The 19,563-nt window shown below is 35.0% G+C and overlaps 3 protein-coding genes and 1 pseudogene across 3 annotated transcripts; 1 reads left to right on the top strand and 3 right to left on the bottom strand.

The window, feature by feature from the left end:
• Positions 1-1,148: 1,148 nt before the first annotated feature.
• On the bottom strand, positions 1,149-2,704 carry LOC113318034 (annotated as a pseudogene).
• On the bottom strand, positions 2,543-4,744 carry LOC113316457 (probable plasma membrane ATPase). Its single transcript, XM_026564633.1, has 4 exons — positions 4,574-4,744; positions 3,495-3,578; positions 2,804-3,125; positions 2,543-2,721 (listed from the first exon to the last, which is right to left on the bottom strand). Exons 1-4 carry the CDS (start codon positions 4,742-4,744, stop codon positions 2,543-2,545), a joined length of 756 nt encoding a protein of 251 aa, XP_026420418.1.
• Positions 4,745-5,152: 408 nt separating this feature from the next.
• Positions 5,153-6,822, bottom strand: LOC113318036 (probable ribose-5-phosphate isomerase 3, chloroplastic). Its single transcript, XM_026566158.1, has 2 exons — positions 5,873-6,822; positions 5,153-5,555 (listed from the first exon to the last, which is right to left on the bottom strand). The coding sequence occupies exon 1, from the start codon at positions 6,762-6,764 to the stop codon at positions 5,877-5,879; it is 888 nt and encodes a 295-aa protein (XP_026421943.1). The 5' UTR covers positions 6,765-6,822; the 3' UTR covers positions 5,153-5,555; positions 5,873-5,876.
• A 640-nt stretch (positions 6,823-7,462) lies between these two features.
• On the top strand, positions 7,463-9,350 carry LOC113316456. The gene is made up of 2 exons (XM_026564632.1): positions 7,463-7,866; positions 9,182-9,350. Exons 1-2 carry the CDS (start codon positions 7,463-7,465, stop codon positions 9,348-9,350), a joined length of 573 nt encoding a protein of 190 aa, XP_026420417.1.
• The last annotated feature ends 10,213 nt before the right edge of the window (positions 9,351-19,563 follow it).

Genomic DNA, 19,563 nt, shown 5'->3' with positions numbered 1-19,563 from the left:
AAAAGTCAGTCATGCTGTTGCTTATTGACTTACAATGCTGGAGATTCAAACCCATTAGAGGATCGCCCATGTCAGCCAGATATGTGAGTCCCATGGATAGGAACTGCAATTTGAGCCCCTGCACAAGAAAGTGATGAAACTGCAAAATCTGTAAACAGTACACGTTGAAACATCAAGTCCATGGTTTACTGCAATTGAACCCAAGCTATCGTCAGTAACCTTACTGCAGTCACTAAGGTTTACATCCGTGGAGAGAAATTCAGTGTCAGTAACTCCACAAAGACCACTGAGATCTATGAATAGTTTGTTTGTGTTTAGGTTTTAGCACAAACTGAAGCATGCTTTTTTTTTTGGGGTTGTATCCTGTTATGTTGCCATTAATTAGGGATTTGTTGGTATTTATTGGCGATGTAGTTTTATTAACTTTGAACTAGTCTAGTATGGTTGTTCAAAAAATAGCTGGTTATCCATGATATTTTTCTTTATATGTATTGGATTAGTAACAGATTATTGGTATTTTCTTGTCATATCATGATTTCTCACTTATAGCTGGGATTTTCTTTTTTTTGAATGATTTAGTAGATGTAGACTAATGATTGGGGCCCAAACTGACTGGCCCAGTTGGAAATGCTCCTATGCACCACTACAATACTAATTAAAAGATGCCTGGAACTTGCAGTTTGCACTATGTTGGACCATATAGCTTTTGCAATGAAGCCTGGAACTTTACACAACCACCTGAGAATTTTCACAAGATGAATTAAAAACCTAAATAACAGAATCCCACCACACTCTCTTTTTTGTCATACAATTACGAAAGAAAATAAGTTATTCGAATAATTACGAAAGAAAATAAGTTAAGAGTTCGAATAAACTAGATAAAGGAAAGAGATTAACGAAAACTTGACAGGAACGGAAATTGTCACCCTAGAAAATTACAAGGTCTCATAGCAATACCTCCAGACTTTTCATTTCATCCGTTAGTGTTTATCAACAATGAAACAACAGAATCACTTGGTACAATGCCAAGATACTGCAGTGCCTTCTCAGTCTCATTTCCTTTAAGAAAGCCCTTAATGATGATATCATAGTTCTGAGGTTTGGTAAACAACCTTTCTCTATCTATCATTGTGAGATATGTTACTACATTAGGGACCAATTCTTCTTTTGGAATCTTATTAAGCAGTTTCTTTTGTAATCAAAGATTTAGATAACTACACAGAATTGAGCAACAGACCAGGGAAAACTCCTGCAAACCCATCGGCCTTCTCGATCAGCTCATCTACATGGAGAGAAGCAATTGATGCATCCTTGTTGTTGCCAAGGAGTGCAGAAGAGGGGTACATGTTAGTTCCCATTCCTAGCCTTCTTCCGGTTTCCTTAGCAATGGCAAGCTGGTCTCATGCAATCATCTTTACGTTCACTCCAAGGTTGAGTGCTCTTCTGATGGTTTCTGCACTGTCATGCCTGGGAGGATCGAAGAGAGGCAATAGCCCAACAAACTGCCATGGTGCACCTGGACTGTCTTTATTGTTCTCAGGAATTTCCTGCAAACATTAACAAAAAGGTTATAATATGTAAATATTAAAGTGAAAGGTATGTGAGAAATCATCAAATAGTCACGGATCATTACCTGTCTTGCGGCGGCCAATGCAGACCACATTCTGCATACTTGTCAATTACGGAATGAACCTTGATTCTTACATCCTCTTTGCAGTTGCAAAGATCAATAATCTGTTCAGGTTGCCCCTTTACTGGCCCTGTGCCATTTGCTGTCATTATCAATATAGGTAAGAGCAGTCCTCTTATCCACATGGTTGAACGGCAAAAAGTGAACCTCTCTTAAACCAGCTCTAGCCTGCCAAGTATAAATGAATATGTAGGACAACAGGTGAAATATAAAATATAAGAGGAGATAGAGAAAGATGAATACCTCTTTGGGATCCGCAAGCATACCAACCATGCAAGCATCAATTGCATCCTGATTTTCCACCCTGGATGCCCTTGTAGCAACAAGGAGAACGTGATCTTTCTCAACACCCTTAGCGAACACTTCAACCAAGTTCTTGTCAACACTAAGCTTGTTTAGGGTAAGGGTTCCCCTGTCTTATCGGAACAGAGCACATCCATACCTGCCATCTCTTCAATAGCAGCTCTTAGTGATAGCACCTTGTTGAGAGAGCCTGTGGGATCCAATGGCCATGGTGACAGATAACACAGTGGGCATGGCAATTGGGATACCACCAATCAATAGAACCAATAGGTTATCAATTCCATCTCTGTACTTTCGTTTATGAGTTGGGTACATTACTATGATCCCAATTACCATACCGAGTGCGATCGAACAGATACAGAAATTACCAATAGCAGTAAGAACCTTCTGGAAATGGCCAACTTGGTTAGTACTGTCAACTAAATGTGCAGCCTTGCCAAAGAAAGTGTGCACTCCAGTCTCCAGTTACAATAACAACGGCTTCAAGTTCTCCTTGTTTACATTCAAGCTCTGTACTTTCGTTTCTGAATTGGGTACATTACTATGATCTCAATTACCATACCGAGTGCGATCGTAACAGATACAGAAGTTACCAATAGCAGTAAGAACCTTCTGGAAATGGCCAACTTGGTTAGTACTGTCAACTAAATGTGCAACCTTGCCAAAGAAAGTGTGCACTCCAGTTGCAATAACAACGGCTTCACGCTCTCCTTGTTTACATTCAAGCTCTGTACTTTCGTTTCTGAATTGGGTACATTACTATGATCTCAATTACCATACTGAGTGCGATCGAACAAATACAGAAGTTACCAATAGCAGTAAGAACCTTCTGGAAATGGCCAACTTGGTTAGTATTGTCAACTAAATGTGCAGCCTTGCCAAAGAAAGTGTGCACTCCAGTTGCAATAACAACGGCTTCAAGCTCTCCTTGTTTACAGGTTGAACCAGAGAACACCTCGTCAGATGGATTCTTAGTAACTGGGAGAGATTCTCCAGTAAGAGCAGATTGATCAATTTCACCCTCTAGAAGACGAGCATCAGCTGGGACGATGTCACCCAATTTGATGCTGATAATATCTCCTGGAACAAGAATTGCGGCATCTTGCTCACTCCAACGACCATCTCTAAGTACCTATATTTGAAGAACACAGACCAAGCAATATAAGAACCAGTATTTTAAGCACAAATTCATGTAAACCTATATTTCAAATTAAAGTTTAAATATAATAACTTCGCTGAATGGCGCATACAAGTCAAAATAAGACAATTGGTCATACTTAGTGCCCACAAGAAAACTATGATCAGAGATCTAAACAAATATGCAATGGCCCAAAGTAATGCAAAATACAGCAATGTCATAATCTGTGCTATGATTGAACACCAAACAATAATTGAAGACTAACCCTAACACCATGCTATGTGAACGTGGCAAATGCGATACTAAAAATCAAATAATAAACAGCAGCGTCAATATAAAGACAATCTAATTGGGACCACATACGGCAAGCGCTCTAACAGAGCCTTGACTATCAGAGTGGATTGGATGCATTACTAGGGTATGATGTCTGAACTCTAGATTGAAATTCTAAGTTTCAAGCAGAAGAAACAAATAAGCACAGCACAAATGAAAAGGCAACAGTGAACTAAGTTTTAGCTGTCAATAAATAAAAGGTGGATGACGAACTTTTTAAAGATATGTTCTCCTGTCAAAGTTATAAAGCAAAGGACTTCAAAAGAATGTTTGAAGATTCATACCGTACAAAATTTTAAGGACACCTGAACCTCTGTGCAACATTGTTCTGATTCCTCATTGAGTTGACGAAATGGACTTTGCATTTGAAAACTTCTACTTACTTAGTCAGTTCCTTGAAATCTGGCAGTCGAGGTGAAGGAGAAGTATGAACCAACGAAGCAGAAAAATATGATGTTTATAATATTTGTTGCAAACTATTAACTTAGTTCATACATATATTTTTGAAACAGTGCCACTCCATTTAAAACATATTTCCAAGAAAATATATGTTGCAGGTGATTCAACAAAATCAACTCTACTAGGAATAACAAGTCAGGAAAAATGTTGCGGTTGTACAGCACCCCTATACAGACCTGGAATACTCATCTTTCTGCCTATGGGATTTCTAACAGTGCTATGGGTTGAGCAGAAATGACGGACCTTGAAATTACTTACGAAAGATGTTAATAACTAGCGTATAAATCCATTCTTTTTGTGCTTTTCGGCAGATTTTAGGCAGAGTAACCCCTTAGGAAGTCAGTGCTGGCTGCCATGATTTCTACTTTCTGCTAAACCAAAAATCACAACAAAATTGGTTTAAATCTAAATACCAGAACCACTTAACCAGAAACTTATAGAATAATGGATCATAGATCAACATAGAAGAAAAGACTCAAAGGAGTTAAGCAATGAGAGCTTAAAAGATGTTATTAATTAATAGAAAATAAACGAAAAGGAGAGAACTTGAAAAAATTTACCAGAAAGAATAGTTTTTTGTATTGATTCTGTTAGTCGCTTCAGCTTCAGCATAGATGGAAAGACAGCAACTACGTAAATCAGTCATTCACCCGCAAACTTATAACCATAACATCATGCACAACCTCCACAATCCACTTATAAGCTGACATCATGTAACAGAAATTTGTGAAGACCTCGACCATGGCCTCCGTAAAAATGGATGTTTTCATGGCAAAATTTGCAACAAATTTGCTCCACTTGATAATGCTTATTTGAACCATTCAGACAAACATATTCCAACAGGACACCAAATCAAAAACACACAAACCCTTGCAATGAGCAACTTCATTTACACATGTGAGTTTCCAAATGATAACTCCTCGCACTGTCAACCACATATTCCACAGCACACTCTGGGATTTGTTGAGAAATTAGCCTGAAAGTAAAACCAACCAGAATAACTCATCTGCAAAATTGAAGGCCACAATCCACCACTGTTCGATTTTATTAGTTCACCAGGGACACGATCTCTCCTCATTACTCTTTTGGTGCAACCAATACTAAATAGATGAGTAATGAAGTATTTCCCGGTCTTGGATACTTATCTGCATTCAAATACAGACTCAAATGGAACCCTAGAAAATATTGTTAGTGTATTATCTACAGGAAGAACTTTCTCCATAGATTGATGATTTTTTTTTCCGCAGAAAAAGGCTAAGTTTATTAAAAAACAGACCGCGTCACAAAGACTGTGAAACGGCTGCAGTGAGATACAAAGAGAGAACTAAACAATCTGGTTACAACTTACAGATTGCAGCTTGCCAATTTTTGAGAACCATTTTCTCTAAGGAAATGTTTTAAACACTCTCGTACTAAAAGACCAATTACATGGCAAGCATTTTACATCATCATCTGTCAGTTGTTACATACTTGCGCTGAAAAGTTTTCCTCCTTTCCCTCCAAACAGTCAACCAATTACCAAATAGCTTACGGAACCAAACTCCACAGCTTCTACTTCTGAGCTCTACCTTCTTTCTCCATTCCCCCAGAGAACCTCTGGTAGAGTCTTGAAACACCCATTGAACATTGAAACTAGCAAGAAAACAAAGAAATTTTTAGTTGCAGGAATTATCTGATATACCTTAATAGTAATGAATTCACAGTAAATAGGGTTCAGTCTCGTGCCTCTCGGCTCTATTGAAGTTCTAACCTAACAGCATGGTTGCCGAATTATGTTCCAAAATAGGGAATCTAGAGAGTGTCTAGCTAACTGTTTTCTGACAATTACACTGAAAAAATCTTTAATGTTCAACATTTCCAATAAAGCAAAATGGATTAGAAGTAGAACGATTTCAAGCAAAGAAGAAATGATGATGAGTTATGCAGCAAAGACAGAAAAATTCACTCACATTCTCACTTGCTTTTAACACTAACACCTTCTTTGCCAGCAATAATAACAGCAGTAGCCATATCCAGAAACAATCCATGTTCAACAACACCTTGGAACGACGAAATCTCTTTACCAGCTGCTAATCCATCTCTAATTGGTGTCTTAAAATACAAATCAACAATATAATTAGCATTATCAGTAACATAAGGCTTCCCATCCCCATCAATTCTCAATTTGGCTTCACAACCTTCATCTTTAAACAATTCTTCTAACTTCACCAAATTATATTTCCAACAAAACTGTACAACTTCAACAGGCATAGCTAATCCACTACCACCAAGACCATCAACCAATTTAGTATCATCAACCACAACAACAAATTTCTTAGAAGCTGCTTCAACCATTTTCTCTCTTAATAACGCGCCACCACGCCCTTTAACTAGATTCAGATCTGGATCAACTTCATCAGCACCATCAATTGACAAATCAAGATATGGATGATCATCAAGAACAGATAATGGAATACCTAGAGATAACGCTTGTTCATAGGTTCTTTTTGAAGTAGGTATACCAACTATGTCTTTGAGCTCACCAGATTTTAGTAATTCACCAATTTTTGATACAACAAATGCAGCTGTAGATCCAGTACCAAGACCTAGAACCATTCCGCTGCGTACATATTCAACTGCTTTATCTGCTGCTATTTTTTTTAAGTCATCTTGAGTTAGGATTGGAGTTGGAGAAGGTGATGAAAATGCTTTGATTGATAGGGATGATTGAGTGTGGTGGTGTAGCTTAAGGGTTGATGGTGGTGAGTGTGGGATAAGTCTACTGATTCCATTGTTGTAAATAGAACGGGAGGCGGATTTCAGAGAGGATGTGCGAGATTGCAGAGACGAGGTAGCAGCCATGGTTGAGTGAAAATGGAGAAGAAATTTAGGGATTTTGATTAGAATTAAGAAGTGTTTTTCTTCTTCTCTATTTGTTTGTTTTGTTTTCTTTGGAATTAATATGGGGAGGGTGGGAGATTTTAGGAGGAGATACAGTTTGGTGACCAAAGGTCCAAAGCAATTGATGATTGAATGTGGTATCTCTGGCTGGTCCAAAGTCCAAACGCACCAAAGCTGAAATGTCAGCTGTTTCTGTGGAAAGTAGCTCAAAACATTCTTCCAGTCGACCAAAGGCTCAACAGATACAATCAAGATCAAGACAACACCTGTATAAGACGTCAAGAAGAAGAGGAAAATACTATTCACATGCTAATTCACTACAACTATGCCAGAAGTATTTGGAATGCTATCTTCCCAGATATGGATCAAGAAATTAGTAACATTGAAGATGTCCAGCATTGGATAAAATCTTGGGATAACAAAGATCCAAGAATAAATTTCTGGAGACATGGCAATGTGAACCTCATTGTGGTCACCATGTGGTTTATGTGGAAATCCAGATGTGAGCTAGTCTTTGAAGGAAAAAATTGCTCCATTAACAGCTTGAAAGCCAGAGTTTACTCTTTTTGCAATGAGAACAAAATCCAGACTAACAATCACTTGATTCAGATGCAGGTCTTAAGTCCTAGAAACAATACTATGGAGAATAGAAGATATACATGAATAGATGGTCTCCTCCCCTAAGGGGAAGACTGAAAATTAATATAGACGCTTCTGTTTTTCCTGGTAACCATTTTGCTGGAATTTCTCTAATAATCAGGGATTTTACAGGTCAATTGGTGGAGGCATGTAAACTGGTAGAAAGGGTGAGGGATGTAACTCAGGCTGAGGTTGTTGCGGCGCTTAAAGCTCTTCAATGGATCATTCAACTCCAAATCCAAAATGTCATTGTGGAAGGTGATAACAAGAAAGTCATGGATAGCATCAATGGCATGTGTAATATCTCCCCATGGGAAGATGGTAATCTTATTAAAGAGTGTCAGCATCTAGTTAGTTATTTAGGTAATGCCGTGGTTTGTTTTAGAAATAGGAAGTATAATCAAGTGGCAGATCTTCTTGCCAGGTTTGCTAGGACAAACAATTGTAGTAGGAAATGGAGTATGCATCTCCTTGAGTCTGTTAGAGTCAAGATTGAAGCTGAAAAAGTTATCATGTAACCGGTTCTGGCTTTTAATGATTATCTGAGTGTTTTTCTTTCAACAAAAAAAAAAACTGAGCCTCCCTAGTCACACCATGTTTGTTTGGTTTTGAATCCAAGTTTAATAGCGTGTGCGGATGTAAATCTGCTTCTGCTTTTCCAAAAGTTGAAGTTAGAAGCATATATATTCTGCTTCACAGAAAGTTAACTTTTCGACTTCTAGCATTCTTTTGAAATCTGACAGCCAAACTAATTCTTTATTTTTCGATTTCTAGAAAAGATCCATCTGCCATAACCTATTGGTATGATTTCTTAATACATGGGCTTTATATAGACGACTTCATTAATAGGACAAAAATGGGCCATCGGTTAGTAATTTCAGAAACCACGTATCTAAAAGAAAAATCATAATAGTTAAACAACCTCCATTTAGTTAGTGTCAATTGTCTAACTAAATTAGATAATTTAGTATTAGATTAGATAAATGATTTTGATTTATTTGTGAGAGATAGAAAAATAGATTAAATTTTTGGGTTTCTGGAAGGAAGAGAAGTAGAAGGGAAAATGGATTTTTTTTAAATAATGAAATTTGATTTAACTACCGAAATAAGTGATTTCAGTGAGAAATTTGAGTTGGGTAAATCCTTATGTGATATATTAACTAAAATTTACATATTTCATGTTGGAGATCCGAGGATGGCTGAATTTTTAAGCTTTCCAGACACGTTTACGGTTGTGTTCTTCCTTACGTACCTAACCGTAAGGAAATTTTACGGAAAAGAAACGATGAACTCCTAATCATAACTGTGTAAAATTGGTAAACCCAATTGTAACTCACTTACGGTTGGGTTTTTGGCCCATAAAAAAATTATGGTTGGTTTCATAAACTCGAACCTAACCGTAGGTAAAATCTGTTGGACACAAATTTAAAGTGTCGGGATTTTTTTACGGTTAGGTAAATGAAAGAAAACCCAACTTTGAATGAATGTTTTTTGATAAACTAGGAATCTTTTAATTAATGAAAATTCGAGGTTACAATGAGTTTAATCTCGAAAATAAGAGAATACAAAGTAACAAGAAAATACCATAAAAGTACAATACCCAAGAAATCCGACAAGAGAAAGATAAGGATTACCGGAGTAAGACAAATACAAGTATGAATAAGATCTGGTTAAATCAGAAGAAGAATGGTTTTTCTCGGAAGTAAATTTCAACCATTTAATTTGTTTTTCTTCTTTAGAAAGATGTGCTCCCAAAATAGGACTGATTTACTCAAATCTCTTGTAACAAGTGATGAAGCTTCTGTCGTCAAAGAAATCATCGATGAAGATTTCATCGCTGGAGACAACAAAGATGAGGATTTTACAGTTGGAGATCATCACTATCGATTTTATAACCCAACCCAATAGCCAAGAACCGTCATTAAAGCGAAGATAAACCTCAAAACATTATATTAAACCACAATAATTGTGTAGATAAGTAGGGAACATAATAGAAACTAAGCTAAAACTACTAACTAACCTAGAAAGCGAGAAATAATGAAGAAATTTGCACAGATCCGGTCCAAAATGAACCACATATGACCAAAGAAATGTTGGTGCTGATGGTTTTGTTGATGAAGAAGAAGGGGTGAGAGAGAGGAGAAAGAGATAAAGGATATAATTGATGGTTTCCCCAACTTTAACAGAATTACGATTGGTTTTCTAAAATCAAATCAAACCTAACCTTTTTTTTTTTTGCGATTTTGAAATCTCATATTCCAAAAAGTATATTTCCATATCTTATTTAGGTAATAAAATCTTAACAGTAACGACACAATATCAGAGAATGAACAAACTAATTCTCATCTGTCATCCGTCACTGTTATAATCAAGTTGTATTTAATTGGGATCGTATGTTCAACGAATTATAAATATAGTATGAAAACATAGGGGATACCAAACACACCCAACTTTTTTGTTCGGCAACCTACATAGATAAAACTTAATACACTAGCAAGTAGACCAACTTAATGATCATTGACAATATGTATATAGAGTTTATATCTCAACCTCTACTCAATCAGTATGTGTATAGACACAAGGTTCGTGAATTTGATTGTTAAGTAGAGTACTTGTACGATTTCAAAAATTAAAATCCAAGATCAATCTAGTCGTGTCCAGATAATTCAATCAAAATTATGCCAAGTGATTAAACTTGTTATCTATCTTTCAAGATACAAATTCTACAAGAAACAAGTCTCGTAATCGATTACAATTAAGCGAACGTATCTACTTAGATTACATAACGAAAAACACAAGATACTAGAAATTTTGTTAACAAGAAAAACCACAATAGCAGAAAAACCCCGGGACCTCGTCCGGATTTGAACACCACACTGTATTACGCCACTATAGACACTAGCCTACTATCAAACTTTGGACCAGAATGTAGTTGAGACCAAATCCACCCTCCAAATGATTCATTTACAATTGCGCTCGTTACGTCTCTTGAACCTCGTAAGGCTCTATGTACTTGATTCCTTTAGCTAGCGTCTTTTGCAGTGTAAGAGTTGCTTCAGCCGCAGTGAATACTTTTGATACCAATCTTAAGCTTCCTTTAACATATAAGCCTATTTGATTTCTGTTTATATCAAAGATCAAAGTATGGAAATATGTTTTATAATAAGCAAAGCTGGCAAACCTCACAAATCCGGAACTTCTGACTCCCAAAAAGCAACTCATATTCTTAACCACCTCTCAAGAACAATCTTCAAAAGATCGATTAATTAAGATCAGTTTTCAGATATCTATCTTGAGGAATCACTAAGTCTAGAACTTTATGATTTCTATCTATCTTTCCTGAAAGAGATTACGAGAACCTCGATAACATAAAAGCAAGATCAGGAATTATCAAGGTAAAGATAGTCAGACCTGGATTCACGAATCCCCAAAAAGAATTAGTCTTTTAGTCGTAGACCTAATTATGTTTTTTGGAGGAAACACATGTCAATAAAGGAAGACTCTAGAATCAACTAGAACACAAAGTGTTAGGCGTTGATGTTCCCAGTTGAAAGAGCATCTCTATTTATAGTTTTTCAAAGACCAGGGTTAGCTTAGAATTCAAGCTAAGATAACTTCAGAATCAACCAAACTTTATTCTTGAAAAATACAATAGAAGAACACACACTTAGGTTCGGTTATTGAACAGTGTATAATGACCATTTGGTTTGGCAAGTTAGCCAGAAAATTAAAAGCAATTTGATATCCATTCACACACTTAAGAGTTTAATCATGATACACATATGTAAATAAGTGATTAAGTGATCAATTAGTAATGATAAACATATTATGAAAATAAGTATTTGAATATTTACTAAAACATAAACGGTGACAATTAGTACACCGGTTTTCCAACCATATGGCTTGTTCATGAGCCAGGGTGCAATGGTTTGTGAACCACGATCGCTAATCCTACAAGACTGCAGAACTCAGTTGACAACGGTTCGTGAACCGGGTTCTCCAATTGTTAGCCTATTATTCCAACTTTGAAAATTCAGTTCACCACGGTTCTCCAACCGGGTTTGTGAAATGTTGCCAACTGAACTTGCTGTTTGCGAACTGGTTCTCCAACCTTTCTGTATTTCTGAAACTCGGATATCTATGATTTGCAAACTGGTTTTTCAACCTTCCCTGAGTAGAAATAGCAGTAAGTTCAATACTTCTCTCTTATAATGATTAAAACATTTTCAAGTGATAAAATCATTTGCATGGGAAATTTTCCATTGATCCAAAAATTAATTCATAGAACTAATTTTGTTAAGGACCGTTGAACATCTTTTCTTAATCATATTTCGAGATTTTTCACAAGACAAGCTTGACTCGAAACTTATTCTTTGTAAATCTACTAGAAATCATATACGACATAGTCTCAATTGGTAGAATACTAAGATAGTGAGTAAAATAAAATGGTTCAGTCTTCATATACCTGATACATAAGTTTTTCAAATGTCTTCGTCGATCTTCAGTCTTCAAGGGTGATCTCTAATACTCAACTACAAAATAACCTCTTCCGACAGTTGACTTAGTAGACTAGAAATCAAGAAATAGTTTTGATTATCTAACATTGACAACAAGCTTTATATAGCGAAACTTGAGGATTCAACCGAGAAATGCTCTTACAGAATAGACTTCTAGAGAGGCATATAAAGGGGAAGACGATAACTTATTGGTTTGAACTTTTAGATTTACCTTGGTGGAGATTTTATTACCTAAAAAAATATATACAAATATTTTATTACCTAACAAAATATATACAAAGATTTTATTACCTACAAAATATTTGTAAAATCGTATAAGAATGTAGCCCGGCTCTAAACCGAGACATTTAATTACGGGAATCAAGCATATTTGGCCCAAAGTTATGATCATTGGATATATTATGATTAGTGGACGTCCTTATATAGTGTTAAAAATTAAGCATATAATTCAAGTATAGTAACATGATCCGTAAAATAAAAACTATTTGAATTTTTCTGAACTTCCAAGATTATTTACGGTCAGGTTTGATCTCACTTGTAGCCAACCGTAACAAGATTACGGTTATAATATCGAACTGTGGTATCACATGTAAATACAAAATATCAAAAGTACGGCTCTCACTTGTAGCCAAATGTAACAGGATTACAGTTATAATATCAAACCGTAGTATCACATGTAAATAAAAAATATCAAAAGTACGGCTGGGAAATGAAGAACATCTAACCGTAACTACATCTTTTCGAATCGTTGATTATCGAAGACGATGAAAAAAAATGGAATGGAAAAGAGTTGTGGTTGAAGAAGAGGAGGAAAGGGGATGAATGAGAAGAAGATTTATGATTTTGATGAGTTTTTATTTTTTTGATTAGGTTTTGTTTAATTGATGAAAGGGTAATGACATTTTATATGCCTTTGGACACCCTTAACCAACTAACTGAGTCACTATGAATCCTAGTAAAACCCCTCTTTTGGAAAGTGAAGCCCCCATATTAATTAGGTTTCAAATTTAAGAGCCTCTCCAATGGAATGTATGTGAAGGTATCCACAATAATATTTATAAAAAAATCATCTCCAACCAATTGATGTGAAGATGATGTGGAAAAAACAAAAGTTAGACATCCTCTAGGTGAACCTCTAGTTTTAGACATTTACTTAGAGGATGTCTTCCCATCATAGTCACACTTTTATTAATAAAAATCACTGAAAAAATAAAAATGGAAAGGGTTTTAACCAATTATATGCCTACAAATAAGTAAATAAATAACTGAAAACTTAGGGGTTGAAGATAAAACTTTATTTTTCCTAATATCTAGGATTTTATGTTCAAATGATGTCTTAGAAGTGATGCCACATATGAGATATTTACATTCACCATTGGAGAAGCTCTAAACCCACTTAGTTCATTTTTTATGTGTCTGGTTCCAAGTTTGATATGATTCATACAACCGACTATCAGATATTTAAGAGAGATACAATTTTGTACCTGACTTGTAGGGCACAATATCTAATAAAATTCAAAAGGTTTTTATAATCCTATTATTTACCAAATTTTTGAATCAAATATAATGAGTCAGATTTATTCATGCCAGTCGGGGAAAATAAAAAAGCTTGTCATTATAATTATTCTTATTATTTTGGACATCCGGAATATATCATCTTCCATAAATATATGTTCCAATAACTTCGTTCCAACTCTTATGAGTGATGTACTTACCATAATTTAGATCACGTTCGGATTCCACCTCATTTAGCAGTATTCGAATTAGCAGTATCCTTTCCCTCTTTCAGTACCCGATTCCGAAATTTTGTTCAACATGCTTGTGTTAACATAAACATATTTTTTTCATACTGCTTGAGCCAGGATCAAACTGTTTATGGAATTATTTTTGAACAGGTTAGCTCCTCAACTATTGTTGAATCTAAAGACATTTGTCAAGAGCCACACCTCTTCTAATTTTCTCCCTTTCTTTTGTTTAGTACGATATGGCTGAACACCTGGCGATGCTTACACCTCTCACCTATCGAATATCTATTTTAACCTTATTGCACGGAAACTTATCGGTATCCGTCAAATAGTTTTTTCAACAGAAACTTAGTTTCTGTGTGATTTCTCTTAGCTAAAAGGTGTATCAGATTTGATCAACTTTAAAGTGTAGCTAAAGGATTTCGCTACATTTAAACGACATGGAAGACCATAATAGTCGGATTTAAATACAATTAATTTATAGCGAAGCGAAATCTCTTATTATTTCTCTTACCTTAGGTAAGTATTAGAAACCTACCATGGGTTGCACGAGTGATAAGTCTTATGAAGTAGTGTTTTTTAAAGTGAAATTTAGCCTTTAGGAGTAGGAATTGTTTTTGAACAAAATTTCTACTCTTTATAGCTTAGAAAGAAAAAGAATGTCTAATAATAGTAGAAGATGCTTTTTTGGGTCACGATGTGACAAGATCACTCTCGTGGCGGCTACCGTAAGAGTGCACATCTTAGCCCTTGGATATCATATCATCTATATGTACACATCTCAAAGCGAATTTAAGAAAATAAAAATCTTTTTATTAATTTTCGTATCTTAAAAATCTCTACGTACAATATTATTTTGTCTAAAGTACTCCTCTTAGGAAAACGTGGGGTCTTTTTACTTCGTGAATAAATTTATGTTTTTAGTTTTCATCTTGTAGACCTATAATAATATTGTTTTTTATAAAAAATATCAATTTAGTCCTACTGTAAAACATAGTGTTGCTTTTATCGGATTCTGAAACAGTAAATGGTACATAACCGGTATTTCAGTTATTGGTTTGTGTAATAATTTGGGTGCTGCCTTGGCAATTCGTAAACCAGAGAATACATGACAGATTAGTGAACCCAGATTAGGAACATAACCTCTTTTCCTTTAGTCATTTATATGTAATCCATTTAAATTTACGTGTTGCACTAGCTGCCGGTTGAATCCGGCAGTTTGTTCCGACCTACATATGGATGGACCCTCTTTGTGTCGCGGTCTAGCAAGGAGTGGTCTTAAGGTAAGGGTCCTACCAATTATGTGGGTCGAGACAGACCATGGGATTTAATTCGCGATCAGTATAACACGTATGTGGTTCCTAAATATTATCTTCATATTCTTTATCACTTAGGTTTTATTGAAAAAATGGTTTCCAAAATATGAGATAGTGCTAGAATTACAGTGTGGTTGGTACTCCCTCAATATTTATTGCTTAAATCATTCTTAAAGTCTAAACAAGACCAAATCGGCATTGGTTCATTCCCAAATCCCAACCATAGCATGTCATACTGGGTTTTCCCAAGGACAAAAATATTGTAATGTTATGAAATTTATGATTATTTTTTAGTTTGAAAGTTGTATATTAGAATTTCATGAAATTATAAAGTTCACATTAGTTTCATGTTAGTTTCATACTCCATGTTTTGCCGTTATTGAATTCATAAGAGACAATTTTACATTCCTAGAAATAAATAGTTTGTTCTTATTTCATTTCGTGATGGGTTTAGTGTGGTAGTGGTCATGGTCCTTATAGAAATAAGCAAGATCAAGGTAATTGAAGATAAACATATTGTACGAGACGATAATCAAGGTAATTGAAGATAAAACATATTGTATGAGATATAAGAGGAAACTATGGCGGATCAAGAGTTGGGATTGAACCAGTTTGATTATTCTGAACAGGTAGATTAGTCAAGCCGGAGTAATACAAGAAAGTTTGGCCAAATTAGAAACTGTGAAATGCTATAAAATTTTGTATAAATGAAAATTGATATATAATTTATGGCATTTCTTTTATGGACGTTATGGCATGTCAATAAAAAATCAGCATGACCGAGAAAAGTTGTTTTATCAATATATAATTTACGTGATTTATGCTATGGCATGTTAATAAAAAATCAGCATGACCGAGAAATTATTTTATTAATATATAATTTACTTGATTTTATAACATAACTAGGGCTTAACCCGTGCCGTAACGGCACGAGCATAATTTTTATTTAGTTATGGATTTTCCGACATACGAATATTAAGTATAATATGCATTAATATCAATTTTACCTTTCTTTTCGTTGCAAAAGTAAAGGGAAACCGATAGATATTTTTATTCTTCACTTTAAAAATCCTTTTTAGCATTTTCCGTCCTGACATCCTCCATACTATGTCTCTCCTTTTTCGAGTTGTATCCTCAAGCCAGCAATGTAATTATATCGAAATTAATTTTTTACATATTTTGTCCAAAAAAAATATTATTTGATATGTTTTTTAGTTTACAAAGATATCTTATCGATCTTTTAAAATGGTATTACCTTTCTGTATCTTCCTTATTTTAGTGAACGATGTTAGGATCTTCATGGACAATAGGAACCTACTACGGGCCCGACAACATAGTACGATGATATTCCTACTTGACCTTCTTGGGATAAGAAGTGTGCGGTTTTAATCGAAAAGGCCTCAGTGCTATGTAAGGAGATGCCAAAGCTTATTAAGCTCCACATGTACTCCTCTTTCTTCCATGTGGGACTATCCCTACCTATACTTAAGTGGTTTATCGCGCCACATACTCCAACAATCTCCACCTTGGCGATATTAAACCACTTCACCAGTTCAATCAGACTTCACCATATGATTACCATATGTATATGCCACCCATCAATCATGAGTATTGTCACTATGCGCCCTAGAATACTACTCGACCTTGAGTTAATGAGAAGGCAAGCACCAACTCCATCTTGAGCATTTCCTTTCCCACATAGATAACCGCTACTTGAGAGTTAATGTGTGAGACACTAACTCCACCTTGAGTGTCAGTTCAACTTTGAGTATTGCCTTGCCGATCTAAAACCCTGCTCCATCTGAGTTAATGGGTGAGACACTAACTCCACCTTGAGCGCGAGTTAAACTTTAGGCCTTGCCTTCTTCACCTTGAGTCTGATTCCGCTTGCGCCCTAAACCGGGTGACATCCACAATCACTTCTACGTTCAGACAGTAGCCCCAATCACGGGCTCGGATACCAATTGTTAGGATCTTCATGGAGCATCAGAAACTAATCAGGGCCTGGCCACATAATACCAAACTCCACTTGACCACCTTGGGATAAGAGGGGTAGGGTTTTTAACTAAAAAGTCTCGGTGTTATGTGTGGAGATGCTCATGCTTATTGTATGTTCTTACTATTTCAATGACATAATTAAAAACTAATTCATTTACTTAAGATATTATATTTTAAAATGTTAAGTCATTTCCGATGGCAACCATTTTACTCACATACAATGTAATTCTAGTTTTTCAAAATCCCCATATATATTATGTACGTAATTCAATTCGGTAGGGAGAGTTCACCGAATGGAATATAGGTAATGGCTTGTCCTTTCGTAATATTGTGGCCTTTTCAACATAGTTGGATCCAGAGTTGGTAAAAATCACTGAATTTATGCATTCTCGGGCGAGAGTAATCTAGGCATGGTCTACCTCCCATAAAACTGCTGACGGATGACCACATCAGTTTTAGTTGAAAATCCCACACTGTCGGATAACCACAGTGCCTAAGTGGGGATAGTATTGGCGGAGGATCAGGTCCTTACAAATGGTATTAGAGTCGACCACGGGTTACATGTCGAGGTCGAAAGAGTATGCTTGACGGATTGTGTCGGTAAAGGGTCTCATGAGTGAGAAAAAATGCCAGAGTCTAGAATTGAACATATTCCGTACCCGAGGAAGGATCTAAATTAAGTTGGAATATAGGTAATGGTTTATCATTTCCTAACACTGAGACTTTTTCAGCACAATTGGCTTCATAGTTGGCGAAAAATTTCTATAGTTAAGCATGATCGGTATTGAGTAATCTTGGGATGGGTGACCTCCTAAGAAGATGTTGCTAGATGACCGCAGCGGTGACCGTTGAAAACTCAATACTATTAGATGACCTCGGTGGCTTAGTGAGGACATTATTGGTAGAGGGTCAGGTCATTACATTCTACGACATTATGCTTCCAAATGTGAGGTTATTCGTTGCATAAAAATAATAATACCATGATCAGTTAGTAAGTAAAAATCATTAAGTAATTGACCTAATAACAATAAACTCTGCTATCCGTCATCATTGAATAAAAATAACGTTAAACCATTGATCAAGAAATACGTGAGGTGATGCGAAATTACCCATTGGGCACCAATACTTGCCACCATCACTATGGTCCACTTATATAATTGTTAACCAATTTAACTAAGTTTGCTGCTGCTTTTTTTCATTAAAAAAAGTACTTTGAAACCATATTTATAGCAATATTTTTCATCTTAGTGTTTGGTAAAGATTTCATAAAGTGTACACTTCCAAAATCTATCAATTTTAAAAATGGGGGAAAAGGAGCTTTTAAAGCTTCAAAAGGAAATGTTATAGTTCATCCTAGTTTCATATTTTATTTTCCAATTCTAGCCCATCTTTTTATGATTGAAAACAATAATCCTTGAATCTATATATGATCACCAATTTTTATTCGTTATATTTTATTCTTTAAAGATAATTATTTTTTATTTTCAAACTACATTTTATTGTATATCGTATCACTGAAATATACTTTTATTTTCAACAATAAATATTAAGAAATTATTGATTTTTAAAAAGTGGTTAAGAAAAATAATACTTTTTAGTAATAATACTAAGTAGTAAATTTAATATTACATGTATGTACTCTAATAATAGAAAATTTACTTATTTTATGCACAATAAAATAGAATAAACAATTTTCAGAGATATGTCTGCTTTTGTCATTTTCTCACTAATTATAGTTGAACCTGATATTTTCAGAGATATGTCTGCTTTTTAAAATAGTTTTAGCTTTAGTTTATAATTGCAACCATTCAATTGCTTTTTTTTTTACAAAGCTCGACACAATAACGTACATCGGCAACTATTCAATTATTTTTTTTTACATAGCTCCACACAATAACGTACATCGGAAAAGCACTTTTGTAAAGCTCGCAGCAATACCAAACTATTTTAAGTATTAACTAATAAAAATATATTTATTATCATCATTAGTAGAATAATTTATATATTATCATTTTTAATTTGACATATAACAAAATATTATCATGGCTAATTAATAGACTATTTATTATGAAGAATTATGGAACCTTAATGACATGATAACTTTTGTCCATTAGATGGTTTTCTAATCTCAATCAAAACCATCACTTATGACAAACGATTACATCCCTAGATTTATCTTTTGTGAGGATAAATCTGAACTGCCACAAAGTTATCCAAACTGTGTTTTACATTCTTGATGATAATAATAATAAAGTGAAGTAACAAAGTATTAGTATTGATTTTGCTTAATGGGATTGCATAAACAAAACATAAATTGTTCCATTATATGAATTACCGGAAGATCCAGGTCTCTTGTACTTGTTCCTTAGATTAGTGGTTATTAATGTGTCTATAGGGCTTAACCCGTGCCGTAACTAATATATATTATTAGATTAGTGATTCATTCGACCTCCCCCAGTGCTTTCACAACCTACTATCGCAACTAATATCTATTGATATTGTTTATATTTTTATCAAAATTATTTATTAGTAGAAATATAAATTT

This window comes from Papaver somniferum, chromosome 10 (assembly GCF_003573695.1).
Source record: "Papaver somniferum cultivar HN1 chromosome 10, ASM357369v1, whole genome shotgun sequence".
NCBI classification, from domain to species: domain Eukaryota; kingdom Viridiplantae; phylum Streptophyta; class Magnoliopsida; order Ranunculales; family Papaveraceae; genus Papaver; species Papaver somniferum.
The sequence above is the reverse complement of the archived record's forward strand: the minus strand, read 5'-3'. Positions and strand labels throughout refer to the sequence as shown.